At 39.3% G+C, this 27,999-nt stretch overlaps 2 protein-coding genes across 3 annotated transcripts; both read left to right on the forward strand.

The window, feature by feature from the left end:
- Nucleotides 1-2,962: 2,962 nt before the first annotated feature.
- On the forward strand, nucleotides 2,963-11,200 carry LOC147307244 (14-3-3 protein zeta-like). The gene is made up of 6 exons (XM_086275998.1): nucleotides 2,963-3,114; nucleotides 3,597-4,007; nucleotides 7,748-7,871; nucleotides 8,058-8,221; nucleotides 8,325-8,420; nucleotides 9,706-11,200. The coding sequence occupies exons 2-6, from the start codon at nucleotides 3,714-3,716 to the stop codon at nucleotides 9,769-9,771; spliced, it is 744 nt and encodes a 247-aa protein (XP_086132124.1). The 5' UTR covers nucleotides 2,963-3,114; nucleotides 3,597-3,713; the 3' UTR covers nucleotides 9,772-11,200.
- A 1,005-nt stretch (nucleotides 11,201-12,205) lies between these two features.
- LOC147307245 (disintegrin and metalloproteinase domain-containing protein 17-like) lies at nucleotides 12,206-27,988 on the forward strand. 2 transcript variants are annotated; one of them, XM_086274627.1, is made up of 20 exons: nucleotides 12,206-12,442; nucleotides 12,718-12,850; nucleotides 14,119-14,252; nucleotides 14,412-14,500; nucleotides 15,086-15,269; nucleotides 17,554-17,684; nucleotides 17,864-17,950; nucleotides 18,528-18,647; nucleotides 19,024-19,168; nucleotides 19,454-19,545; nucleotides 19,913-20,065; nucleotides 22,713-22,912; nucleotides 23,000-23,103; nucleotides 23,202-23,336; nucleotides 23,654-23,781; nucleotides 23,952-24,030; nucleotides 24,210-24,298; nucleotides 24,422-24,481; nucleotides 25,323-25,359; nucleotides 26,338-27,988. In XM_086274627.1, the coding sequence occupies exons 1-20, from the start codon at nucleotides 12,337-12,339 to the stop codon at nucleotides 26,712-26,714; spliced, it is 2,583 nt and encodes an 860-aa protein (XP_086130753.1). In that variant the 5' UTR covers nucleotides 12,206-12,336; the 3' UTR covers nucleotides 26,715-27,988. The 2 variants fall into 2 exon arrangements, with proteins under 2 accessions (XP_086130753.1, XP_086130752.1); XM_086274626.1 differs by lacking the exon at nucleotides 25,323-25,359 and having other exon boundaries at nucleotides 26,338-27,987.
- Nucleotides 27,989-27,999: the final 11 nt, after the last annotated feature.

Genomic DNA, 27,999 nt, shown 5'->3' on the forward strand with positions numbered 1-27,999 from the left:
TTAGCACACATGTTGTGTTTAAAGAGAGCAGATGAAGGGCGAAGGAAGCTCTGATTGTCCAAAATCTGTGATTTTGGAGAACTAGAATTACTGTCATGTCCATCGTAAAGCACTAGCTAAAGAGCGTGAGTGACTAAATTTAACTGAAATCCTAGGGCCATCTGTTTGCTTAGCCCATGTTCACACCCAGCAGGCATGTTTGTGCAAATTATTTTGTTTTTAAGCTTGTGATTTTAATAGGAACCAGAAACTTTAAAAAGTACTCCATGAGGCATGCTGAAAGTGCAAAAAAAACTATGAACAGTTATTACAGTTCTAATAAAATAAGAACATATGGATAAATTTGAGTTTAAATCTCATATTCACTATGTTTGCATATATGTCGATATTTGACATTAGCTGTAATAACATCTAGCACTGAAATACTCAGAGATTCAGCTATTTGTGACACATTCCAGAAAGTGCATTATGTTTTTATAAATGATAAATCGTGATCTTAAATCTTCCTTTAATCGCCTGTGACTCTATAAACAAGACCTCTAAAAACAAGACCTCTAAAAGCTAAGATTCTGAAAGAAAGTGTCTATTGCTCAATTGTTGTTCTGACCTTTTCCATTTATGTCTTGGATTAAAAGGCCCCGTTAGCTTGCTTTAGGTCTGTTAGGAGTGGTAACTAATGCATCTACACTAACCCACTCATATATATGACTAAGGTACACAGACTATATGTAAAAGATTTTTAAATCGGGATGTGACCATATTTGGATGAAAGGGTAGACCTGTGCAGGGTTACATAACTATCTTGATGATTAAGGTGCATCAGTGCAGTAGGTGTGGCGAGGAAAATCCCAAATATTTGGCCAATAGAGGGGATTTAATTAGTGTCTTTTAGCAGAACAAAAAAACAATGTTACCAGACTTTCATTCAAAACACACAATTGCTTAACAATGGAAAAAAAATGCACACATAAGTGTTTGTAATGTGTCACTCGGACACATTAAACTAAGCTGTCATGTAGTTTTGTAGTAGTCTGTAGTTAAAGTGAGGTAGCAATTCTTGACACCAGCACTTGCCAGAATTGGGTTTGGTCTGAAATTTACCCGTTAAAACCTGAAATATGAAATAATTGCTAGAAATATTTGAAAATGGGGAGTTTATTGAACCATCTGACAAATTTGTTTTAAAAAATGAATTCAATTTTAATATACATATATGACTTAATTATATCATGTTTGTTATATCTGGCATTTAAAAAAAAGAGATCACACTGATGATGTAGAAGTCTAAAAAACTGTATGTATCAAATATGATAAGCTTCTATGTTATAGTTTGACATGAAAGTGATGAAGGAAATGCAAAGCAGTACACTGTTTCTTGAAGCCCCTGTGGGCGATGCAACAGGTTACCAATTTTTTTTTTCTTTTTTTTAGTGCCAAATCACAACAGGAGGCACTGCAAGGCACATTATATTAAAAGGTAAAGGCCCTTCAATAATACAGATAAAACCTCAACAACCAGACCCCCACTTGGTTACAGTGAGTAGGAAAAACTCCCATTTTACAGAAAGAAACCTCTGGCAGAACCAGGATCAGGGAGGGGCAGTCATCTGCCTCAGCCAGTTGGGGGAGGGAGACGGGACAAGGGTTACTGCTGACATACAGTTCACCCTGGCTTAAAAGCTCAGTTATCTAGAAGCTGGAAATTAGTTTAAAAAAAGAACAAAAAAAAAAAAAGAAACGTCTTTTGTTGAAGGCTTTAAACACCTTTAATTTTGCTGTTTAGTTCGGCATTGTAAAATGGAGGTTCATGAGATTTTCACTATAATTTGGAGCTGGTCTTAAGTGGTCAATTGGGAAACTGAAGTTTTGACATGTTACTGCTTGTCAAACATACAAGAAATCAAATCAACTAATACAAGGTAAGTAAGGAAAGTCATTTTTGACAGACAATTTGCACTGCAAGCCCAGCCCAGATACAAAATTAGAAGTATCAGGTAAACTACAGATCATAGTCATTTTTTAAGTGTCAGGGAAACTGAGAGAGAGAGAGCGAGCTGTTATCTGTTGTTATCAGCTGTCATACAGGTTTTAGATGAGAGCAGCCTCACAAGGTTTTCAACACATTACGTAAGCCCACTCAGCCTATTCTGTATTGTCCTCGACATCAAAAGCAAAGACACCTTTGCACTGTATCTTTGTATTATTGTATAATAATTAATGCGGTCATAAAAGTGTAATCCCATTTTCTTCAGTCAAAAGCTGATCACTTTCTTTTACCATGTGAAAGCAACAACTTTATTTAGTTGCTGCAGAATAATCTCTTCCATTGTTAGAGGGCATTACTGGGAGTTTTAAAGATGATATTTAAATCATTTAAATCAATCCTGGTGACAGTTGAAGTAGCTTAAATCCAGGCAAAAAAGCAGAATGAAAATCAAAATAAACAAGGCTGCTGACTTGTCTTCATATGTGAAAGTGGATTCAGCATTGCTATTTGATTAACTGACATACTTATGCCTGGATTTAAAGCCTACTGGATTTAAAGCTGGATAGATTTCAACACAGAAATTAGCCACAGTAATTAAAATGTGCAGATATCGACTCAAGTTCTCAAGTGATTTCTTTAAAATAAGAAAGAACCAATGAAATATTATCCAAAACACTTAAAAAGGCAAATTTCTAGTCATGAAAAAAAGCCAGAACCACACCCGCCTACAGTGCCCACAGCTTGTGGAAGGCAAGGGCGTGATTGGATAAGCATCACCATGGCAATGCGATGACGTCTTCATCCCTTGGTCTCATTGGAGGAAACCCCGTGGGCCTCAGTCTCTGCAGCGTTCCGCTCAACCAAACTACCACCATAAGCCCGCCTTTTCCCCCCGCGCTAAACAGCTACAGGTTTACAGAGCTTACTATTCCTGTCAATCAAATGCGAGACGGACTTATGATTGGAGAGTCAACACTCAGATGACTTTCCCCCCCCCACACCCCCCTTTATTTTAGCAGTTCAGTTGGGTTTTTTTCTGCTGCCACCGCCGTTCTTCTCCTTTCTAGTCACTATCTCATAACGGAGCATTTTGGGGAGAAAATTTAGACTTCATTAGGTCAGCAACAGTGAGTATTTATTTTTTTCCTGGAAAATATACGGTTAGTGGTGGATTGCTTTAGTGACACGTTGTGGGTACGTTTAGGCTTTTCTGGAACTAGTGACTTTTTTTCATAATGAAAGGAGTGGCCGTTGTAGCCAGCTAGTTCTTTTGCTAACTCGCTAGCTAGGTGCAGCAGACAGCTTTGTGGCGGGTTCAATTGTGAGACGGGCTTGCCAGTAGATCTCCTACTTCCGATGCTCGCAGCAAACCGCAGCTTTAAAAGAACCGTATAGCGAGATCAAGTGTCTTTACTGTTAACACTACAGGTTACTTATGTTTGGGATCGGAAATTTCTGTACGCTAAAGCGATTTAACGCGTTCAGTTTGGAAAAATTGTGCTATTTTAAACCCGTTTTTACGCCCCGTTACGATTATCGTTGGGATATCTTGTCCTCCAGTTGTATATTGATATGTCCCATCGTACTAATTGTTAACGTCTTTCCGCAGCTTGTGGGGATTGCCACAGTCCATCCCATCCTACGGCCATTCTAAAGCGTAACAGTCCTCGACTGTCACTCACCTTCCCGGGATTTCTCATTTCTCGCTTCAATAAATATATAAACTATGGCTAAAACGGATCTTATCCAGAAAGCCAAGCTGGCAGAGCAGGCTGAGCGCTACGACGACATGGCAGAATGTATGAAGGCTGTTACAGAGATGGGAGAGGAGCTGTCAAACGAGGAGAGGAACCTGCTGTCCGTCGCCTACAAAAACGTGGTTGGGGCGAGGCGGTCCTCATGGAGGGTGATATCCAGCATCGGACTGAAGACCGAGGGTTGCGAAAAGAAGCAGCAGATGGTCAAAGAATATCGCGAGAAAGTGGAATCAGAACTGGATGAAATCTGCAGATGTGTTTTGGTAAAGTGTATATATATTTTTAATTGTACTTATTTTTTTTTTTTCTTTAAATCGCGCAGCATAGCGCATGTTGCTTATATGTGAGATGGAGACCACAGTCTTGGAATATGTACTCTGGAAGCTAAGCTGTAATGTCTTATTGCTGACTAAATTATAATTATTGTAACCAACTTTAGTTAGTGGTGACTAAAACTGCAGCGTTTCTTTTTTTAGAATCTACGTTTGCTCTTGAGGGGAGTGGCAAATGCTTGATGTGTTTTGTTGTAAGGAGAGATTTCCACAAGATTTTTTTTTCTTTTAAGAATGCACTTAATTAAGCAAATAGACTTTTTACCTGAGATCTAAATATGATACGCACACACATTTTAATTTTGCATTTTAAAATTATTATTATTATTTTTTTTTTTAAATTGAATTCAATGCTCTTTCCTGTAAGTTGTCCTGTAAATATGGACTCTAAAACCAGTGGGGACAAGGAAGTATTCTGTTGTCCTCCCACTGTTCCTGTCTTTTGGGAATCTGGATTTCAAACAATGGGCTTAAACTTGTGAGGGTGTGCTGTAACTGAGGAAAGGTCAGATTAGCTGCACCAAAAAGGTGTGTCTAAATGGGTAAAGGCTTAACCTAGGAAATGCACTGCATGTATGCTGTAGATGATAGTCAGTGTAGTCTATAATATTATTGGTGCCATTTATACATGCAGAAATGCCTCACTCTTCCTCAAGTTCAGCTTGATTGGTTTAAAAAAAAAAAAAAAAAAAAAGTCATCCTTTGTTGTGCAGATCCACCTATTAAAACCAGTCCAATTAAATACCTTCTCAGACTTTGCTTGCTGCATTTCAAGGCTTATCATTACAAAGTTGCTGGAGTATGCTTTACTACTTAACCCAATGCTACATCACAGATTGGTTCTTTACATTGTTTCTAGCTGGCCTTGATAATGGATTAGAGGGGATCAAAGTGAAACCTTAGTTATAAGATTGAAATAATTTTTCTGAGCTGATGCCTTTTTCAAATGTGTTGCAAAGACGTAGAAAGCATTCATTTTCCACCATCTTCCATGCGTGTTCATGAGGATGTGCGCTTGCATGGCAGTGACTCAGCTTTCAGCTTTCTCCCTACTGAGTCTTGACTGAGGGCCTGTCAGCAGAGAAGGGCGTGTCAGTGCTCATGCCTTAACTTGTCTGCTGAAGCCTTACAAGTTGGTAATGCACCCACAAAGAAGAGCAAAGACGGCAATAGACGAGTAAGCTGCTTATGTGCCGCCTTATTTGATTTCCTGCACAGTGACAAGTGCTAGACTTTTCACTGTGCAGACAGCAGAGGTGTGGAGATGCTTTGCTCCGGTTTTCACGCATGTGCATTTAGAGCTTTAAAACACAACTATAGGCTTGTCAGCTGAGCAGATGCAGGCTATTGAAAAGTTTTAAACCCTAAATTGTACACAGTCTAAAAAAATTAAAGCCTTCAGCAAAACTCTTAATTTCCAGTGTAGGCATCTTTGATATTCTAAAGGGAGGACACAGACACATTGCGTTATTCTGCCTGATTAACCTTTGCTATGTAAAAAGTAAAGGAAACACCCTGCAGCTAATAGTGAAATGATAAGGGATCCGCCCATACTCTGAAAGCACATCAATTCACATTAAAAATGTGAAGACACTTGCACAGTTGGGATTAAATGTAAAAACACCATGCTGTGTGTGTGTGTGAGCACTGGTGACTGAAATCAGAGCTTTGTGTGAAAGCTCTGAAGGGAAATGCACTCTTCTTGTCTATTGTGTAGAATATGCAATGAAAGAGGAACGCTTAGCACTTGTGTGTTTCAGCTGAGCGTGTTTGGAAATGGCGGGTATGGACCTTTTTGTTTGAAAACGGTTTAAATTTTAAAACGGAAGTTGTAGGTAAAATTGATGTTTGTCTGCAGAGTATCAAGCTTTTCATTTAGTCAAACAGTTAATCTGCACTTTCAATCGGTTAAGCCATGTGAGTTTCACTGACAGATTAGCCAAAGTAATCCTCTATACATATCCACTCAAAGATGAATGACTTAGCCTAGCTTAATCATCACGAAGTTGGGGAAAATACTGTTAGGTGACCGAAACGTAATAGTTGATAGTAATTTAACTTGGAAATAGAATCTAGTAGCTAAATGCAATATTTGCACAAAGCAAGGCAATTGGTAAATGGAAAAATACGCAAATACAAATTTAAAACTAACAGTTTAAAAAGCTAAAAATAAAGTTTTAAGTAAAATGTAAGCAAAATGGCTAGATGTGGTTGGTAAGACTTTCTACATTGGTCTTTGTTGCAGATGGATGGTAAAAAGGAGTCATTTATGTCTTAAGTAACTAGTTATTTACTCAAAACTGCAAAAAGTAGTTTGCAAGTACAGTTTTTAAAGCTTAAGATGGTTTTACAACCAAAGCTTATTGCTCTAGGCAAGTAGTAAGTTAAAGAACTTTGGCTTTATTTATAAAAAAAACCCCAAAAAAAACCCATACGAAATTAGAAAGGAGAAGGTAGCTGTAAACTAGCCACTGAGCATCAGGGCTCGCGTTTCCTTCTCTCGCAAACTTGATTCAATTTCAGGCAGATTCTGAATTTGCCAGCTAGAGATGGACAGCATTTTCTTTCTTTCTCCTTTTTTTTTTGTTTTTTTTTTTTTATTTAAATGAGTATGCAGTATGCACATGGAGCAAGTATGGGTCTTTTCTGAACTTTGTGGTTTCAAGTAGTAATTATGGGAATGATCCATTGCAGCCAGAGCTTCTGTTTCCCTAGACTTTGCTCATGGAATTTCTGTGGGGATTGTGGTATATGGGGAAAAAAATCAAAAATTTTATACCGTTAAACCATTACCGTATACCTCTCAGCACTAGTCGGGATGGAGTTTGTTTAGGCATAACATGCAGGTGGAGAAATGATCAGCTTGTAGTTTCTGCTGTTACCCCAGTATGTTATGTATAGCCCACACAAATGGTTAACTTATGTTAATGTGGGTTGTATGTAGCTTTTTATTTTTATTGAAAGAAATAAACTTTGGGCACCTGATTGTATATCTTACCATAACTATATCAGATGTAGTTATCATCTAAACTGTTCAAATTCAGATGAGGTGGATTTAATTAGTTTTCTTAGTTTTCTTTGTTATCTGTGCCAAGATGCTCATTGTTAGTCTTTACTGCATGTGCTAAAATGGGGGGGGGGTGCAAATGGACCATTGTAATGGGAGTATTGTAAAAACATAGTACCTTATAAAATATCTGAGAAAATCTCTAGCCTATAAGCAATGCCATTGCTGTTTCAAAATGGCAATAACGGCAGTGTCAGCAATAAGATGTGAAACCATGCTGCACAGTCCTTGCACAAAATGCAAGTATCTGGGGCAGAAGACAGCTGGGGACACACCAGAGGCCTGGCCTGGTTCTGTGCAATTTGGAGCAACTTCAGCTGAAATTACCACAAAGTAAAATGATCCTTCAAAATGACAGTGTGAGCATATGCACTTGACTCCTGATGGATACAGAATGTACTCGTAAAGAGCAAAGGCAGGAGAGCTTTCTAATGGATGTAGGCCAGCATGACACTTGGATGAACCATTGCTCATCCAGTGGTGTTGAATGTTGCAATCCTCATATCTTTTAACTTGGGGCTCAATAAATAATATTCATACTGAAGTTTTGCTGTTCAGTATTTGGTCTGTAAACTTGAAATTAATCTCACATTTATTTTCACAGAAACTGCTGGAGGACCATCTAATTAAAAATGCTTCAAATTCGGAGAGCAAAGTCTTCTATCTAAAGATGAAGGGTGACTACTATAGATACCTTGCTGAAGTTGCCAGTGGAGAAAACAAAACAAGTGAGTTAACATCAGTACTACGGTTATTTTATTCTCACACTAGCATTTGTAAGTTTTCATTTATTTAAGTTTACAGTTTTGCCTCCTGCTGAAAGTGGAGTGTAGTCTTTAAGTTGAACAATTTCTGTTCAATGGATTTGTTTGGGAACTTTGATAATTACACAAATGATTTATTTTTTCCTTTAGATACCATTGAAAGCTCACAGCAAGCATACCAGGAAGCATTTAACATCAGCAAGGCTGAAATGGAACCCACACATCCCATTCGTTTGGGCTTGGCACTTAACTTCTCGGTCTTCTTCTATGAGATCCTGAACTCCCCAGAAAAAGCCTGTGAATTGGCCAAACAGGTACAGACTTTAATAGTAATCTGACAACTAATTGAGGTCTTAAGTTGTAAACAGCTGGAAATGGATCAGTTCTAAGTGTTGCTGTTTATCTTTGCACTTGCAGGCATTTGATGATGCTATTGCAGAGCTCGACAATCTACAAGAGGAGTCCTACAAAGACAGCACTCTTATCATGCAGCTCCTCAGAGATAACCTGACAGTGAGTGCTTTACTCTTTTGACATAAAACAGTTTTCACTGAACCGAATGTATCATAGTTGTTTCAGTGTCATGAACCTGATGTTCAGCCACACCTAAAATATTGCTGGGCAGTATTTTTAATTTCTAATTCAAGTTTCAAGCAAGAAGAAGGGGAATTTTTTTTTTTTTTTTTTTTTTTTTTTTTTTTTTGGTGTGTATCACTGTGGTTGTTGGTTTTGTGACTTTGGTGCTTTTTAAACAACAAAACTGATGTGTTAAACACTAAGTCGCACCAAGGCAAGGTAATATGTTAGCGCTGGTTAAGCTCCTATTACTCCTACAGTAGTAAGTTTTTTGTTTTTTGTTTTTTCTTTTCTTTTTTCTTCCTCCTTCCCTGTACAGGAGACATCTTATATGTTGCTTAAAGATGTATATCATATATTGCCATTGAATCGTGTGCACTGACTCTTACAAAGAGTTACAAACATCTGGGGAAAAGACACACAACCTGCAAAAATTAGAAATGTAAACTTTTCCTTTAAAGAAAATTGACAAAGTATGATCACAACTAGTAAGGATGTCTTAAAGCAGTGCTGTCACTCAGTTTGCAGTTTCAGTGATAACCCAGACTGTTAATTTGCATCGAGATACCCATAAAACAACTTTGCTTGGGCAGCTGCCTTATTATTTTTTTTTTCCAGTGTCCCACCCCAATGTATGACAAGGAGTGTTGTAATTTAATTTTTTTTTTTTTAAGGTTTGTTTGGAAAAAACAATCAATACTTAGCCACAAACATTTAAATACCATTACTCTTTATCCCAAGTGACAAATCTGCAGTGTACAGATCCTTTTTGATGAAAGATGCAAGCATAAGCATGAATCGGCTATTTCTGCACATGCACAGACTTCCTGTGGTTATCCAGCCAGTCTGTGTGCTGAGGGGAAGAAGGCTTTCTGTCACTTGACAAGTCAGTGTAGCAAAGGCCAGAGCATGACTTGTCTTTGGCTTATGCATGTTGTGTGACATTGAGGTTATAAAGTCACGATTACTTTTAATTGGCTTAAAAGAAACATGTCATTCTTCAAAACCGTATCCCTTCATGATAAAATGGCTGAGACTGTCAGGTTGCGTGTTCGGATAAGTGTTGGACCCCACCCAATCAATTAAAAATGCCTTTTAACAGTGTCCCTGTTTTTTAGTGTGTACAATACAGTAAATTTTCATTAAATTGATCATAATCTGTGAATGAATCTGGATATTTGCCTGTCTTAAATCTCTCTGTCTCTCTCTCCCCCTCCCATAGTTATGGACATCAGACAGCGCCACTGAAGAGGGAGAGGGAGAAGAGGGCTCCAAGCCGTCGAACTAAGAAGCCCAAGCCCATGCTGCTGGGGTTGACTCCAAAAAATAAAAGGAAAAAAAACAACAACTTTTTATACATCCTTCATTCCTTAAAATGCTCCACTTAAACATTCTACCATGAAAACATTGCTGAAAACGGTTGTGTATTAATATGGGGGGGAGAAACGACAAAAACACACACTTGATTTGGACACAAGAGAGAACCCTCCATTCCTGTACTTTGTGGTCTCAGCCATCCCCTTTGTGTGCAGTTTACCGTGAATGCTAGCTCAACATGATATCAGATTCCCTACCTCAATTAGAGGCAAAACAACTGGAAAGCTAAACTTCATAAAATGGTTGTATTTTGTTCCAATAACAAATATTACACACATACTAATTTCCTTGTATATCTTACTGTAGTACACCTGTTGCTACATAGCAGTTTTAATTTTTTTGGCCTTTTTATTTTGATACACCCAGTGAAGAAAGGACAGGAAAGCGGGGGCAGAGAGAGGGGAAGACATGCGTCAAAGGGTTGTGGGTCAGATTCGAACCCGGGCCGGCCGCTCTCAGACTTATGGCATGTGGTCGCCTGCTCGACACACTGAGCTAAACCGGCGCCCAGCAACAGGTTTAACTTCCCTCACTTTGTCCTGGGTCTGATGAAGCATTTATACTTGGTGGGTAATAGTGGGCCTCGTGTGATCAAATTCAGGGACATGCTTGTCTCTTAAACCTTGTGGTGTTGATACACTTCCTAAATATAATAAGTTGTTAATGCGCATCACTTCCTTTAAACCTCTCTGGTGTGGCGAGTTCGAGAACAGCGCTCAGAGGCAGCCAGCTTGTGGATGTCGAGGACTCTGATGTCCATGCACTAGACCCCGATGGACAGCTGGTTGAATTTCAGTGAACTTGTCTTTTCATCACTCATACACCGTGATGAGACTTGAAGTTTCCTGTAATGTCCTTAATGCATCACTGTCTTGATACTTGATGTCCACTGGGAACTAGTTGGACTTTGTTTATTTTCTCTCGTTGTAAATTTCACGTCACAGAAGGAAAACCAGACTGAGATGTGGATGTTGAAGTAGATGTTCACACTCCAGTCTGTTATATTCTGATTTATTTATAATGTCAGTCCTCCTCATCCTCCAGCAGAGAGGCCACCTTGATCTTCTGGGTCTTGTGCATCTTCAGACTGACATGGGAAACTGCTGTAACACAAACCTGTCCAAATGTCAAGTTTATCCATTTCCAATGCAAGTTTGTACACATCCTAGAAGGGGTGAAATGTTAGTCTGTCCAGTGATTGTCACTAGAGATTTGGACCACTATTTTGCTATTCATTCAGTTGTAGACACCCCCCCCCCCCCCCAGAAGCCTTGTTGAACAGTCTGTTGAATCTGTATGTATCGGCTATGTTAACATAAATAAAACCTTTTATAAACCAAGTTCAGCCTTTGCCCTTTTCTTTTCTTTTTTTTAAATTTTTTTTTTTAACTTGGTGCTTATAAACAAAAGGAAAAATGAGGAATTTTTAACTGTACTTAAAACTCCCTGTAGGATTAAATCAATAAAAAGCGAACTTGAGATGACTCAAACAGTGAATTATGACATTAAATTTGCATTTACAATTGACATTTTCCACATTTGATATGGGTTAAATGTTTACCTTTACTGCAATAAAACTTAAGCTAGCAATATTGATCTCCGCATTAGCACAGCTTGAGGTAAAATGCTTTAACAAACACTGGTGGAAAATACAGATGAAACATGAATATATTTGAAATGAAAATGTTTTGTCCCAGTGAGTTAAGTGCAATACATGACAACATATTGGCATAGAGGAAAACCTGAGATGTTTTCGATGTGTGAGAAACTTAGAATAGTGGATGTAATGGAGGACATGCAGAGAGGGTTGGCATGTCAGAAGAGGATGCTAGGGAGTGAGATGGAGGCAGATAATTTTCTGTGGCGACCCCTAAAGGGAGCAGCAGTATGTACATTTGTTCATACTCCGATTTGAAGGTAAACTCGGGATGACCTGGGCTTGTAATTTGGTGTGTTCAGTTTTATTTTGGTTATAGTTTCACTATTGGTTTTAGTTTTCAGTCACGGAGAGGATTTCTTTTTCTCGGATGCAAGATGTACTTTACTCAAGCGGTATAAATACACACTGAGGAGTATGATAAGACGATCTCAGTCATATATCAACAACTCCTCATGCTTATGTTTACGGAATTGAGATTTTCTGTGTATTTAAAATTTTAAATGCAAAATGGCATTTACATTATTTCTATAGGTTTATTTATAAACTACAGATTTTATATATATATATATATATATATATATATATATATATATATATATATATATATATCTCAAAATCAAGCGTTTTATCTAATGTCGTACATCAGTTTTGCTCTTCATGTGTCTGACGTCATTCGTCACTCCTTTCCAACGGCACGTTAGCTTTTAGCGGATGTTTTCCATTCGGTGGACTTCCGGGTAGCTTAGCTAGCTGTCGAAACAAACGGATTATTTACCCCCGACAATGACAGCACATGTATAGAGAGCTCTGCTTAAAATGGAGAGCATACTTTTATTTACCCTTCTGGCTCCTTGCTGGGTAAACGCTGCAATTAAGCCAATGACTGCTACCGATGGGGACCACGAAGACCACCCCGAGTTTGGTAAGAAGCTAATTTAGCAATTCAGCCTAAGCAGAAGTTAGTTTACGGTAACATTAAAGCTATCTTCTGGATAATTTTGGTAAATAATAAATACTTTAAAGCAATGCCACTTATATTTTCTCGATCTTAGATATGTTATAACTTATTAACTCACGAAATCCCGAACAGTTGTTAATTGCGAGCACAGGGGCGTTTTCACATGTGCAGACTTTTGTAAATGAACGAACTCAGTATGTCCTCGGTCTTATGTGACAGTTTTCCCCTTCATATTCCAGATTCTCTGAACTCAGTCCTGTCAGATTATGAGGTGCTGCCTTTGTCAGGCCTCCAGTTGCACTCTCTGAGGAAGAGGGACGTCCACACCCAGTCCCACCTTGAGCGTCTGGTGAGCTTCAGAGCCCTGCACAGGTACAACAATGAGCTCTTTTAAGCGATGTTGTTGAGTCGCTTCACTTTTCCTTTAGGTTTGTGTTAAAACAAAGACCCCTATAGCTGTGCACATGAGGTAAAAATCTTGATCAAATCTATGAGCAGATTTCCACTGTGATATTATACATTGGTTTTGGAGTAATGAGGACCTGGTAAAACATCTCTAACGTGTTTGACATGTTTTTTTTAGTTTTTTTTTATCAGTCTCTTTAGAAACACAAATTTGTGTTTGTGGCTCAGAGATTATAACACTGATCTGCTGTTGTCTCACTAGTCACTATATTCTAATAATAATAATGATCACAATCAGTGGCACAATCAGGTCTCCAAGTGTTACAGAGAGGGTAAAAATTAATCTCATAGGAGCTTTGTTTTCTTTAAGCCATTTTTCTTGCACTTTCCTGATAATTCTTTCCTGATTTTCTCAAAGCATGCTTTGTTTTTCTTTCGTTTAGTCTTAACTGGGCTGCTTTTTTGCCCGAAGCACTCAGAACCTTTTCTTTTATTGGTGAATCCTACATGTGCATTACTGCCATCATTGCCAAATAGCAGTAATGGCAGAAACTGTGTAAGTCTTGGAAAAAGCTAAATGTTTTGCGTTCTACCTTTTAGAAACTGTTAAAAATCCACACAGCCATGGCTCAGTACAAACCTAATAGACTGTTGTGGCTGTTATAGACTGTTTTGTAAGAAGTGTTATTTGTAAAAAGAAAAGGCTCAGTTGAAGCGGTGAGTTCGTGCCTAGTTCCCTTTGTCTTGAAAGGGGAACAAGAAAGGTTTCAGTTTTGTTAGTTTTGTTAAATCCTCTCACGTCAAAAATAATTGAGATGACAATTCTAAATTTACACAAACTGTAAAATCGAAATGTGCCCAAAGACTATTTTTTTGCCTGCTCTATTTAATAATTGCAATTTATATTTACTAGCAAACTCCTGTGCGAGGTGTTTGGTGCTCAATTGAACTGTCAAATGTACAAATATATACAATTGTGGGATTTTTATAGAATATTTGTATATGTTATATAGATGTTGGCCCTCACACTGGATGTTCTACAGTGTTCCAATCTAGGAGGAGATACAGACAGATACACACCGTGACACCAAAGTATCGAACCGAACCGTGAATTTTGTGTATCGTTGCACCCGTAGTGAATACTATGTCTGCTAAACCCAGTTTGATGTCTCACACAGGACCAAACAGCCATTTATTAGTTAAGTAAAATATGTTATCTTCTTTTCCAAATCCAGACATTTCAAACTTTACTTGACCACAAACACAGACCTTTTCACGGACAACTTCCAAGCTGTGTTTGTTGACAAACACGGGATGAAGGAAAATTATGATGTTCACCTCCAAAACTATTTCACTGGCCATGTTGTTGGTGAGTGAATGAAAAAAAACACATTTTCAGAATATAATTTTTCCAGTCTTTCATTTTAGAAGAGTTACAGTTTATATGTGGAAATCAAGCAAATTTTTATATATCTGAAGTAAATCCATATTTATTAAATGTTACTAATAATTTGTTTTATGTTCGCAGGGGAGGAGAATTCGCGTGTGCAGGCACACATAGACGGAGATGAGTTTTCTGCTCACATTCTGACTGATGAAGCAGAGTACAATGTAGAGGTATGCATCTGTATACCTGCTGTCTCCGTGCCAAAATAGAGGGAGAATTTAAATTCAGTATTTTTCTTTGTAAGACGCTTAACCTTAGCTGTTTCACATCATCAAGCCCGCACTCCTGAAGCATGTAACGGCAGCAATAACAAAACCAATACAAAACCCCAAAATCTATATGTATACAACAACTGAGTACAACGTGCTGGGCTTGCTTGCTGAGATATCATAAAATATTACCAGTATAGAGCTTACCTATAGTGTCAGTTGAAAAAGATGCTAGATTAGTAGAAAGTGAGGCAGCTAAATAATCGATGCCTTGTAGAAATGAGCTTATTTTGTGTGATTAAAAATGCCCAATATCTGTTCTAATTATTCACAACTAACATGTGAAACTACACAGAAGTAAACGATACAGTGCATTTTTCATATTGTGTAAATCTGACACACCTGCCAGTCCATTCCCACCACACCACTACCCTTACTGTCTTTTTTTCTCCAGCTATCAATACTCACGTTTCATCAAGCTCTGTGATTTTTTCTCTCTAATACCAGCTCTTTCTTTCTCTCTTTAAAAAATTTATAAAAATGCAGCCCCTGTGGAGATTTACCGATTCCCCAACTGATGGGAGGTTGCTGGTTTATCGCTCAGAAGATGTCAAGAATCTGAGCCGCATTGCTTCTCCAAAAGTGTGTGGCTACGTCAACACTGAGCCCCTTTTGCCACAGAATACCAGAGGGGACTGGGAAGGGCAGGAGAGGGTGGACCAGGAAGAGGGTGAGCTGTGCTTTTTAACTCTCTTGAAGTGGTGAATCTCGCAAATCTGTGCAGATATTTGTGCTGTTACAGCGTGGGCTCTGTGCTGGTGTGGATTATAGGAGTAGGTGAAAAAGAGTAGGAGGATAGCAAATGTTTAAGGTGGAGAGAAGGAAAGAGGAGCCTGTAGTGAGACAAAGGAGGTGGGTGTTGGATTCAGTCACTTTAATACAAGCCTTTCTATCTCCATCCTGTGTTATGCACATACACACTGATCACAAGTAGGCATTATGTAAAAACCAAATGCCTCTTCATTCTTTTGTGCTGCTTTGGAAATGTAAAGAATATAACAGCGCGATGTGCCAGAGGAAATGTATGCAACAGCTCTCACTGGTTCCTGGTTGAAAATGCTCTTTGGGGAAATGAGCTGAGGTGAAGGTTCGTATGGAGGAGGAGGCATTAAAATTCATGGATGCTCCTCTGCCCAATGAGCGGACTCTGAGTCGTCACTGGTCTCCCACTGCTTGTTGTGGAGGACAGTGAAGCGCACACCCACACTTTTGAATAGTGTCGAGTGTACTGTGTGATGTAATGCCCCAAAGGATGTCTTCCTGTTTTCCTTTTCTGTAATGCATTATTTAGGGTGTGTGAGTCTCACTTAAACATTTCTAGGTAGAATATTCAGATTTTTATGACGAACATACTGTGACCGTTACACGGTAAAATGACTTTGCACATGCATTCGAATAATTTATTTATTTATTTTTAAATTGTATTAATCGTCATTCTTTCCTAAAGGATTTGCTGTTGATTTTATCTTGGGTAGTAGGTTGTAGATTTTTAGTCTATTAAAAGCACAGATTTATAATGAAGGATCGCCTTAGTTTATATGGAAGGCTGCAAGAGCCAAAATGAGTTAAATAAATTATATATTAATATGAATTGTAACATTTAATGTGTAAGTAATTAAATATTATTTTATTTAAAAAATGTAAAAGATTGTTTATGTATTTATTTTAAATTTTAATTAAATATTGACTCATATTTAATTAATTATCTAATGATGTGTGTTGTTGCCAACTTAGTCATCCAGATGAGGAAATCCCCAAAAGTTGGTTTTGTTCATCTGGATTTTATCAAAGTGACAAAACGTTCGTTCCACTGAAAGCGCTACGTCCAGGTGAACAGAACCAACTTTTGGATGTTTAATGATGTGATTGTTTAATTTATTTTTGCACTCATGGCCCTCCACCTTTTATAGAAGAGTTTTTTTTAAAGCTGGGTGATGTAGGGCTCTTTGCACAATAGGAGGAATTGTGCAAAGAGCCCCTTAAAATAACCCCCAAAACCCTTAAAAATAACCCAAAAAATAAAATAAATAAATGAATAAAATAAAGCCATCTTCTGTTTAGTTTGAAAATCCTTGCAGCAAGAGAACTTTGTTTCCTTCGTGTCTAAACACATATTTGGCTTATATTTGAAGGACCCTGCTGAGGAACATGATTAATTGAATATTGACAATGAATGCAGGGGCAGCAGACTGGTGCAGCGGTTAGCACTGTTACCTCACAGCATGAAGGTTCTGGTTCTGTGCCCGTGTGGGTCGTCTGTCTTCTTCACACAGTCCAAAAACATGCATATTAGTTTAGCTGTTGATTCTAAATTGTCCGTAGTTGTGAGTGTGAGCGCGAATGGTTGTTTGTGTGTCTGTGTTAATGTTGTTGTAAACCGCCAACCTGTCAGGGGTGTACCTCGTGATGGCTAGGTTGCGACCTTAAATTGGAAAAGTGAGTGGGTAGATGGATTAATGCTAGACTTTTAATAAAGGAAGAACAAAGCAACTTAAGCGGACTAAAAATAAATAACTGAGTATATCATGAATACCTACGCTTAAGGTAGGTGATGGAGCCCAACACTGTATGATCTGCGCATTAAATTACCTTGTGTTTACAGTGGCTTTGTTCCTCCCTGTAAAGTACACCTCATCCACATTTATTGTGCTGTTAAACCTCTATAATAAGGCTAAATCTGCTATTTAAATCTGGCCTGAACAGAGGTAGAGCTTAATCAGATCACAGCCAAGCAAAAAAAGAGAAGTCATGTTACTATATCTGAAAATGAGGACAATTAACAATGGGATATTGGAGCGTGGCCTCATTGTCCAGCATCTTTATGTACTTTGTACTTAATCTGTCTTACCTGAGACTTATCTGGTGAGGCAATGCTACAAAAAAAGATTCTACTTTTCTGAATCTTTTGCTTGTACTTATTCTTTCTCTCTGCTTCTGTTGCTTCGTCCTGGCAGAATACCACCACAGAGAGAAGAGACAAGTTCACGATCACAAGAAGAATACCTGTCCCCTGTTGCTGGTTGCAGACTACCGCTTCTACAGACACATGGGCCGCAAAGAAGAGAGCATTACTCTGAACTACCTGGTCTGATTTTCTAATGTGTTATTATACATGTATATTTCAGCAGAATAACTTTTGTCACATTTTGTTTCCCGTTGAAAGAGTAATTGTAAATAAAGCCAGCAGGAATTTTGTTGTTTGCATATTCAGGTGTGTCAAAATGCTTTATTTGTATGTCTGATTATTTTCTTTTCCTATCCCAGATTGAGCTAATTGATCGAGTTGACGATATTTATAGAAACACAACATGGAGTAAGGAATTTAAAAACTATGGGGTCCAGATCCATCAGGTGTGTACGTGGCTGTGTGTCATAACATTACAGTACTGTCAAATATTGACATTTTGATCCACTTGTGGCGATTTAGTGTCAGTCGGTGCTGCTCCCAGCCTCACGATGGCTGATGTTTTATATTGCGTCACTCCGGAAATGAGGCTGAGAATAACGCTGCCCCCTCAGTGGCTTTGAGAAGTGCATTTTTAGGAGAAACTGGAAGCTTTTGTGCATTCCTCGTTGGGTAATTTAATTTGTTCCACTGGCTTTGGGAATGAATAGAAACACTGTTTGTCACACTATGAACTCAGTGCGTTCTCACTGAAAAGATATGCATTCATTTAGCTGCTTAATGACTAATTTTCTTCACAATAAATGTCAAGAGGAACTTGAACTGTGTCACATTTAACCCCCAGTAAGGGTCTGAAAGGGAACGCCCAACACATTGCTCTTATTACTTTAATAGCTTTTCAAATAAAATGTTCCACGTAGCACTTATTATTAGCATTACACTTAGGGGCATGGCTTTAATTTAAATTTTGTATTACTCAGAAATGACACTTACTGAAATTGTGTCTTTGGTTACTATTCGCAGATCATTATTAACAAGGAGCCTACAAAGCCTCCCCCTAACCAGCCCAACTGGGTCCATTACAACATGGAGGACAGCCCTGTAAAAGGAAAGGAGGTCTGGGACGTGAAGAGACTTCTGGAGGTACAAAAGCAAGAAAACCAAAGTGTATAGATACACAAAGTTCAAAGGGGCCTTTTCAGGCAAAACTGACTGGATTCATATTTCCAAGATTAGTTTTGGAAATCATTCAGTTCAACTCAATCAGGTTGTTTAATCCATTTACACAAATGCATAAAAATAGTGAGTTCAAGTAGCTGAGCACAGGTTTGTTTGAGGTAATATGGTAAATAAGTTGAGTGCATCATGTAAAATGTCCTGGTATAAGATAAATATTGTTCCAAATCAAAGAGTTTTACACAGAGCTCAGTTTCTGAATGTCCAATATTTTTGTATTGCCATTGAAAAATAATTAGGATTTACAGAAATGGTGACAAATAAGAATCCTCTTGTCCTGCAGCAATTCAGCTCGGACATTGCTGACAATGCCTCTAGTGTGTGTCTGGCCCACCTGTTTACATACCAGGACTTTGATGAGGGGACACTGGGTCTGGCGTATGTGGCCCCCTCCAAACCTCAGGCTCTAGGTGGACTCTGCCCAAAACGTAAGATCACTTTTTGATTATTTGCATGGAGGATTTTTCTAATGTCATTTTGAAAGCCTAACTTTTAGCGTTTCCCTGTTAGGACAATTAGCTCCATTAAAATTTACTGCACTGGCACAGCTCTTGACCAGATGGACAAACTATGATTTCTACTCTGTGAAGCTAAAAACAAAAAGAAAAACGAGCCATAATATTGAAAAGAAACCAAACAAAAAGCCATGTGTTGGAGGCTTTTTTTAGAACAAACAAAAAAAGGTACTGACACTTTCCTTTGTAATTTTCTAGCTTACTATCCATCTCATTCTTCAAAGAAGCCGAGTTATCTCAACACAGGCCTGACAAGCACCAAGAACTACGGCAAAACCATCCTCACAAAGGTCTGTTTCGTCTCATTTCTTTAGTCATAATTTCAGAATAAAACGAGTTGCTGGGTGCAGTTCAGCCAAGATGTTACGCAACATGTCAGTCTGCCAAGCTGAGGTTCTAGGTAGAGCAGACACACCTTTTTGTGTGGGTGTGATGAGTATCGATGTCAAGTCAGGCTGCATTTTGACACCCCAAGTAGCGTTATGCTCCACGCTCATCTGCAAAACGCTTACTGTTATAAATATAATGTGCAAAACTTAACTATGTAATTATAACTTTTACCTTTATTTTAAACAGAATGGATTTTAGATTCTAGATTTATTCTTAGGTAGCTTAAAAATTAAGCATTAAAAATTAATGTTGTTTTTGTCTCATCAGGAGGCGGATTTGGTAACTACTCATGAGCTGGGCCATAACTTTGGAGCAGAGCATGATCCTGATAATATACCGTACTGTGCCCCCAGTGATGACCAGGGGGGGAAGTTTGTCATGTACCCTATTGCTGTGAGTGGAGATCATGTCAACAACAAGGTAACTATCCATTCATGTAATATAAAAACATATATGCTTGGTAAGCCTGACATCATTAGCTATTTCCAGGGTTCAGATGCTTCTTCACTTCCCAAAGTAAACACAGTGAAGCAACACTGAGAGTTAAATAGTCCAGGTTCTTTCAGCTACAGTATCATGATCAATGTGTCTGTCGTCCAAGGTGTTACAATAAAGTTTAACATCCAGGTATCCATGAAAAAGCAGCCTTAGAAATGATCGAGAAGCTAGTTAGCTAGTTTCCACCTAAAGAGGAGATGCCATGTTATGATTAAAGAGAGAAAAAACAAAACTACACTGTACATCTTTGCACACTAAACATAAAAAACTAAATGTCAATGACCTTTGGAGGATTAGTGAAATTGCGCTACTTGAAATAAAGTTGAGACCTAAACACCAGGAAGATGAAGGAGGAGGGTTAAACTGTTCTTCGTGAAAGTCCATGTTGACACAGAGACAAATACAGTCACATGCCAGGAAGAGAGAACGTCTGCGATGACCCACAATGTTAGTCATTAATACATAGCTGTGTGAATTAGTATTACTCACTATGAATAAGACCTGATCCTAAGCTTAATTAAATCTTGGTCCTTCTTATGTTGAGCTCACAGGCTGCAGTGTACACAGTGAGTTCTGGATTTAGTTTAAATATGTGCGGCACAGGAGTAGTGCTGATAAAAGGCCAGATAGGTGATTATTTTTGGCAGGATTAAAGAAAAGACAACAAAAAGAAAACAACCATGATAAGCACAGTAGATACTTGGTCCTGGAGACAGGGCTGGCATGTCATAACTAGACAAGGGGGGGGGGGCAGACCCAACAATACTTCAGCTGTGCTCGTAGTTCAGCTACTACTTGATTTGCTTTGATCAAAAAGTTGTGGGAATGGACAAACTATTGGTTATAAGTGATTGGCATCATCTTTTTGTGCAACTCTGTGGTGAAATCAAACGGTGTACAGTGTGAGAGGTCAGAACAGCAAGTCCACAACAGAAACAGAATTATTATCGTTTTGATTACTTTCATTTGGACTTTTTGTTTTTCATTTGGTTAAGTTTCAGTAAGTTTCCAGAGTGAGTTTGCTCGTTTCAGTTATCGTTGAAAATGTTTCGTTTCCATCCATCCATCTTCATCCGCTTTATCCGGAGCCGGGTCGCGGGGGCAGCAGCCTAAGCAAAGAGGCCCAGACCTCCCTCTCCCCAGCCACCTCCTCCAGCTCATCCGGGGGAACACCAAGGCGTTCCCAGGCCAGCCGAGAGATATAATCTCTCCAGCGTGTCCTGGGTCTGCCCCGGGGCCTCCTCCCGGTGGGACATGCCTGGAACACCTCACCCAGGAGGCGCCCAGGGGGCATCCTTGTCAGATGCCCGAACCACCTCAGCTGGCTCCTTTCGATGTGGAGCAGCAGCTGCTCTACTCTGAGCCCCTCCCGGATGGCCGAACCTCTCACCCTATCTCTAAGGGAGAGGCCAGCCACCCTTCGGAGGAAGCTCATTTCCGCCGCTTGTATCCGCGATCTCGTTCTTTCGGTCACTACCCACAGCTCGTGGCCAAAGGTGAGGGTAGGGACGTAGATCGACCGGTAAATTGAGAGCTTCGCTTTTACACTCAGCTCCCTCTTCACCACGACGGACCGGTGCAGCGTCCGCATTACTGCAGCCGCAGCCCCAATCCGTCTGTCGATCTCCGGCTCCCTTCTCCCATCACTCGCGAACAAGACCCCGAGATACTTGAACTCCTCCACTTGGGGCAGGAACTCATCCCCGACCCGGAGTGGGCACTCCACCCTTTTCCGGCTGAGAACCATGGCCTTTCGTTTCGTTTCCATTTAGTTTTTATTTGTTTCAGTTTTAGTCTGTAATGTTATTATTGTATCGATGGATTATGCCAGAGGCAAGGTTTAGGAAAATCAGTTTCAGCTTTACATTTTAAACACAGAACTTGTAGAAAGCAGTCGACTTAAAGTCCCCTTTTGTTACAGCCAAACAAATAAAAATCTGACCAGTTTTAATTATTTTCGAAAGTCTAGTTTTTATTTTAGTTAGCTAAAATGTCACATTTTGTTTTAGTTAACCATAATAACCTTGCCAACAAGTTGTACTTGAGGGGGCAGATCAATCAAATTTACAGCAGGTAGCATTGTTTATTTATTTTTTTAAATAGGCTATGATGCCGTTTAGTTTGAATAGACTGCTGCATACCAGGATATATGTCTGCAAGATGAGCTGAGATGATACAGAATGTGATGGGCAGAATGGATGGCAGCTTCTGGTTGTGCAGAAGGTGGGATAACTGAGTCACAGTTGTTCCTGTGAAATTAACAACACACGCAAAATCTTATGCGCTTCCTCCATCATTGGCCTTATGATTTCTGCAGCTTCACATCAACCACGTTAGGTGTTTGAGGAGAAGCATAAAACAAGATAATTGCATAAACTGTTAAACCTTTTGAGATTCAGGTTTGGAAAATTTAGAGGCAAGTGATTTGCGTATGTCATTATTTCAGCGTTAAAGATTCATGACTATTCTTTGTCACATCACCTTTAATCACACACACAAAATAACAGTAAAAATTTAGTCCTCTTTAACCTGTTACAGATTAATTCTTATCTTCTTGTTTTTCCTCAAGCATTTCTCCAACTGCAGCAAGGCTTCTGTAGAGAAGACATTAAGTCACAAGGCACCGCTGTGCTTCAAAGAGAGGAACAGCAAAGTCTGTGGAAACTCCAGAGTGGAGAATGGGGAAGATTGCGACCCTGGGCTTCTCCACCTCAATGATGACCCCTGCTGCACCTCCAATTGCAAGTTCAAAAGTCATGCAAAGTGCAGGTATGAAATCCAAAAGATGGATCTATAAGGAATTTTTTTGAAAAACAACAATCGAATCAAATGTTGGATTAATTGATTTCTTTACAGTGACAGAAACAGCCCTTGCTGCAAGAACTGCACTTATGCAAAGAGAGGAACAGTGTGCCAGGAGCCCATCAATGCTACCTGTAAAGGCAAATCAGTCTGCACAGGTGATCGCCTCCTGCTGGTGTAACACGAGAACTGCAGCAGTTATTCAAGCCTGCCTATTAAAAAACTAGATAAATTAACCCTTTTCTTCACATAACAGGTAACAGCAGTGAATGCCCACCTCCTGAAAATGCTGCTGACAAAACAGTGTGTGTTGACAAAGGCCTGTGTCGCAATGGAGAGTGTGTGCCCTTCTGTGAGGCTGAGCTGAACCTTCAGCCTTGCGCTTGCAATGGTGATTTTTATTTCTTTCAACAACATTTGAAAATGTCTGAGATTTGCTGAATAAGCCTGGAGACTCTCACTGATTATAGAGGTAATCAGATGGAGGAGTATCTAGACAAGCAAAAATCAATGAGTTTGGAAAGAAATGACAAGATCACAGATGAATTTTTCTTTTTTGGATTTACAGCTGGAAGTAACATATTAAGAATAAAAGGGACTGTTTGAATAAGCTTGGATATTCTTTCAATATATCCAGGATATAAATGAATAACAGTTCTCAATATTTTTTTAAATGCTTCTTGTGTTGATCGTCTCTTCTGCTTCCAGATACTGAGCACTCCTGTAAAGTGTGCTGCAGGAGTAAAAATGGCACCTGCTCTCCCTACTCTAAAGGTGGCAACTTTCTATTCCTTCGCAAAGGAAAACCCTGCACTGTGGGCTTCTGTGATGAAGGCGTGAGTTACCAAACCTTTATACTTCTCTGCTCTGCAATCAAGAAACCTGCTGATCCTATCATATTTCTGTATTTCTGAACTACAGTAGTGCTGACAAAACTGTGTCAGCATTACAACATTTTGGAGATATTATTTTTATTTCAATGTCAACTTTGTTTTCGGTCATAAAGGGAAAGTGCATGAAGCAGGTACAGGATGTGATTGAGAGGCTGTGGGACTTTATTGACAAGCTGGACATAAACACATTTGGTAAGTCGGCGTTAAAAAGTGTGTGAAAATGCTTCCAGATACAATAAAACTCTGAATAATTGTGATATTGTTTTAATGTTTATGACTGTAGTAGCTTAGCTTAGTCAAATTCAAAGTTTTTCTTCTTCTTCTCCTCTTTTGTGTGTTTATCACTATCCTCCACCTCATCACCACATCAGGGAAGTTCTTGGCTGATAACATAGTGGGCTCAGTCGTGGTGTTTTCCCTCATCTTCTGGATTCCTCTCAGTATCCTGGTTCACTGTGTGGTAAGAAGCTGCTGAATATCCATTTGCACTGATCCCCATTGTCTTCAGTGTACAATGAGCAGCTGATATTTGCATCATTAGCACTATGCTTATGCTGTCCTTTTCTGTTACCTCTATCTTTAGGACAAGCGACTCGACCAGCAGTATGAGGAGAACACAAAGTCATTTTATTATCCTCCAAATGTAAGTTCTTCAACTTTCCAGTGCTCACACACGCTGATCCTGTGCACCACCGTTGCTCTCTTGCACCAGACTAACCAAACTAATCCAGTTCCATATTGCTTCTTAAAAACTGACCTCTTTAATCAAGCAGGGAGAAGAAACAGGAAGGACTGTAACTGAGGATCAGGGATTGGCCTTTTTTCATTGCAAATGAGAAATTAAGACATAAATTCAAAACTGCAGTGTAACATTTAAAGTTCAAAGTATTGCTTATATCTTATGCTGGAGCATACGGCAACCCCCTCATTGCCAGAAAACAAGATCTGTTTTTAGCTCCTCTTCTTTCCAGCTGACTTTCCTCTGATTGGCTGAGCCTTTTAAACAGAAGGTTTAACCAAAAGTCTTGTGTGTCTGCTGCTGATTTTCCTTCTCTGATCATCCTGCAGCACCAAGAGTAAAAGGAAACATGATGAAATTAGCATTTAGAGCATCTTAAGCCTGAGCTTTTAGTTCATAGGGAGCCTGGCCATGTTTTATATGTGCTTCCCACATTGAAACGGTATATGTGTGACAAAAGATGAGAAAAATCAAAATAGGCCAACTTTAAAATTTGCTAACAGTTATGGTTTTTGTTGCTGAGCTGGGAAATTGTGGTTTTACCTTTAATATCATTATTTGATGTTGGAAAAGGCTAGTGGTAAACCAGCCCAGACCTGGAAAAATAAAAGGGTAAGAATGAGAATCAGAAGACTCTCTTTAAATTGTATAAACCAGTGGTCAGATAATCCACAAGCAATGGCCTCACTGTCACTGCTGGGTTTTCTGAATGACCTGTCCATCACTCTTTGCCTTGGAACTGCAGCAGATGGTGGAAATTTGTAGTAGAGCTCCCGCCATAGGTGAGTGTGTGTGCGACGGCTTGGTGTTGCAATGCGTTGCCATTGAGTCCATGACGGTGCATGGTCAGTGGCCCACGTTTGGGATACTCTTGCAGTCACTTACTGCTTGATGGTAATCACTGATCCAGCTGCACATTTGCAGCCCCTCGAACTCGTCTTCATCTGACAAATAAAGCGAGGGAGGCTCGCACAGCTTCATGTGACTGAACAGCTGTGGAGCAGCAGATCAGGAATTGCCTCAAGTAAGCAAGATTGCACTTTTGGAGTATTCAAACATCGAGACGACCAAACGGGTTTCACATTGTTGTCGTTCGTGAAATTGGATGCAGTGTGTGTCGACATTTTTCAGTTTTTAGTTGCTCTTCAAAGCCAAAACAAGAAGCGTTTAGGTGACTGTTTTTATTTTTTGTTTAGTGGCTGTGTGCACTGTGTGAGGTCCTTCTTTGGGTTTGATTGGAGGGAGAAGAAAAAGACTGGGGGGTACATTCCTCTTAAGACCTTTCTTGCAGACATTTTGACTTGTTAGAGCATTTTTAAGCGCTCGCACAAATGATCAAATTAATGATGGCTTAGTTCCATTTAGGTTTGCTTTTAAATCCTGCAGCTGAACCAATGTGTTTAATATCAGGGTGCTGGTAACCCTAAATGGATTGCAGTCATAATTAATAAATCACATTTGCCTGACACTTCAAAATGGTCAAAGGCAGAAAGGTTTTTGTTTTTACTCATTCCCACCTTAAGCTATTGGGTGTGTTTTAAGAGTGTAGATAAGAGTAGATAGGAGCTACTTAAAGGTAGCGCAATCAGCAACATGAGGTTATTATTATAAAACATATGTTGGGGAGTTAAACTGTAAAGTTCTGGGATACATGTGATGCTCTGAATTAAACAGAATGTAGTAAAAAGGGAATGGGTGCCACCTCAGTCACACACAGCTGTGACTTGCCTCCGTCCTCACATGCTGTTCTCCCTCTTCAGAATCAAGACGTGCTGAGCAACCTCGAGTCAGCATCCGTGCGCATCGTCAAGCCTCTTCAGCCTCCCTCCTCCTCCGGCGGCCGGACCGTGCCCTTCATCCATCAACAACAGCCTCAGCCGCAGAGCCAGGTCCGGGCCACACTCGCAACCAACACCAGTACCCCGGCCCCCGATCTGAACTCCGGCCCCACCCCGGACAGCGCAGGGGGGCTGCGGATGGCCACCATCCAGGAGGACACCAGCAGCGGCTCTCACCTGGGAGAGGAGGGCCTGCTGGAAGATTTCACAACCGCAGGAGCCTGCTCGTCGGCTACGAAATCCTCCTTCGAGGATCTGACCGAACAGAACCTACCAGCCAAGGACCGACGGCGCCTTAAGAGGCAGGAACGCATTGATACTAAAGAGACGGAGTGCTGAGAGAGGAAAAACAAAAAACAAGTGCGTTTGCACAAGCGTCCTGATATTTGTTTTGTTTTTTTTAGGGAACACGAACAAATGTGCAGCATCATATGCTTTTCTTTCTTATTGCAACCGGTGTTAAAGCGTAACATATCTTTCTCAGATCTTAGTGCTCTAAAAGTGTTTATTCAGTCACATGAAATTAGATTGAGCCACTGAACAAATACAACACAGGAAGTCTCAAAGCCCTCTAACACTAAATCCAAATAAGTTCATGTTTTTGTGCCTTTTTCACTAAGGTATCTATTTCCATGGCCATTTGAAGCTTTTGAGTGTCTGTGGAAATAAACCTGCCAGTTCTTTAAACAATGTTCATTTTGTTTAAGCTAATGGCTAAATGTGTTTCTGACAATGCAAATATTGGTCAGGAACAAAAAGAGATTATATTAAATATTTAACTGTAATCCCTGCAGATTGAAAATGATTACACAAATACTTATTCGTAGGTTTATTATGTGTTATATGGTAAGTAACCGTAACATTTCTTGCTCCAAACAGCGCCTAGAAGCAGAACAAACCTTAGCAGTACGATGCAGAATTCTCTATATTAATGTTGTAAGTGTAACTATTTTTCAGTGAAGGAAACATTTACTGGAAGTGCAAACAACACATAAAGGAGGAGTTGGTCTAGAAGTATTTTAACATCACTGGAGAATTGAAGTTTACATGCTTACACATTCTGTCTCATCAGCTGTTTCTTTGAGGTACTGTGTAAGTAGCATTATTGTGTTATTTGGTAGGTGGAGCTTAAAGTGGGGAGAAGTAATATCAGCTTTGCTAAAGCTTCAGTATTGTGATGTTTGAACCTGTAGAAAACAATATGGTGCTTTTTTGGATTTTGTGACCAACTATCCCACGGTGACTCTCATCTATATACAATTCCCAGCAGCAGACAACTCCAACATTCTGTATTTAATATTTGAATATATATTTTTTAATTTTCTGTCTGTGTGCCAAGGTGAGCTATGCACCTGTTTATTGTTACCTGCTGTGTCTCATGTTAAGAAAACATGTATGGTCAAAATAAAAACACTAGCTTTTAGTGTACAGGATGGATGTGAATGTTAGTGAACAAAACAGGCCTGCTGTATATCAGATGATGTGTATATTCTTAATGTTTTTATGCTTACAAAACGCTACTCAAGTTTCTTTTAAAGTTTTTGCTTGCATTTCCTACACAAATGTCAAAATAATAAAAAATCT

Source organism: Aulonocara sp. 'chitande type north' Nkhata Bay, linkage group LG19 (genome assembly GCF_057382095.1).
Source record: "Aulonocara sp. 'chitande type north' Nkhata Bay isolate Kocher_YH1m ecotype deep benthic linkage group LG19, A_spYH_male_GT1.1, whole genome shotgun sequence".
Classification (NCBI taxonomy): Eukaryota; Metazoa; Chordata; class Actinopteri; order Cichliformes; family Cichlidae; genus Aulonocara; species Aulonocara sp. 'chitande type north' Nkhata Bay.

What these genes read in the sequence shown, in the direction of transcription:
- LOC147307244 (XM_086275998.1), top strand. Translation starts at nt 3,714, where the DNA reads ATGGCTAAAACGGATCTTATCCAGAAAGCCAAGCTGGCAGAGCAGGCT. An exon ending in CAGTGGAGAAAACAAAACAA is followed by an intron (nt 7,872 to 8,057) that starts GTGAGTTAACAT and finishes TTTTTCCTTTAG; the next exon opens with ATACCATTGAAAGCTCACAG. An exon ending in TCCTCAGAGATAACCTGACA is followed by an intron (nt 8,421 to 9,705) that starts GTGAGTGCTTTA and finishes CCCCTCCCATAG; the next exon opens with TTATGGACATCAGACAGCGC.
- LOC147307245 (XM_086274626.1), top strand. Translation starts at nt 12,337, where the DNA reads ATGGAGAGCATACTTTTATTTACCCTTCTGGCTCCTTGCTGGGTAAAC. An exon ending in CGAAGACCACCCCGAGTTTG is followed by an intron (nt 12,443 to 12,717) that starts GTAAGAAGCTAA and finishes TTCATATTCCAG; the next exon opens with ATTCTCTGAACTCAGTCCTG. An exon ending in ATGGGGTCCAGATCCATCAG is followed by an intron (nt 17,951 to 18,527) that starts GTGTGTACGTGG and finishes TACTATTCGCAG; the next exon opens with ATCATTATTAACAAGGAGCC.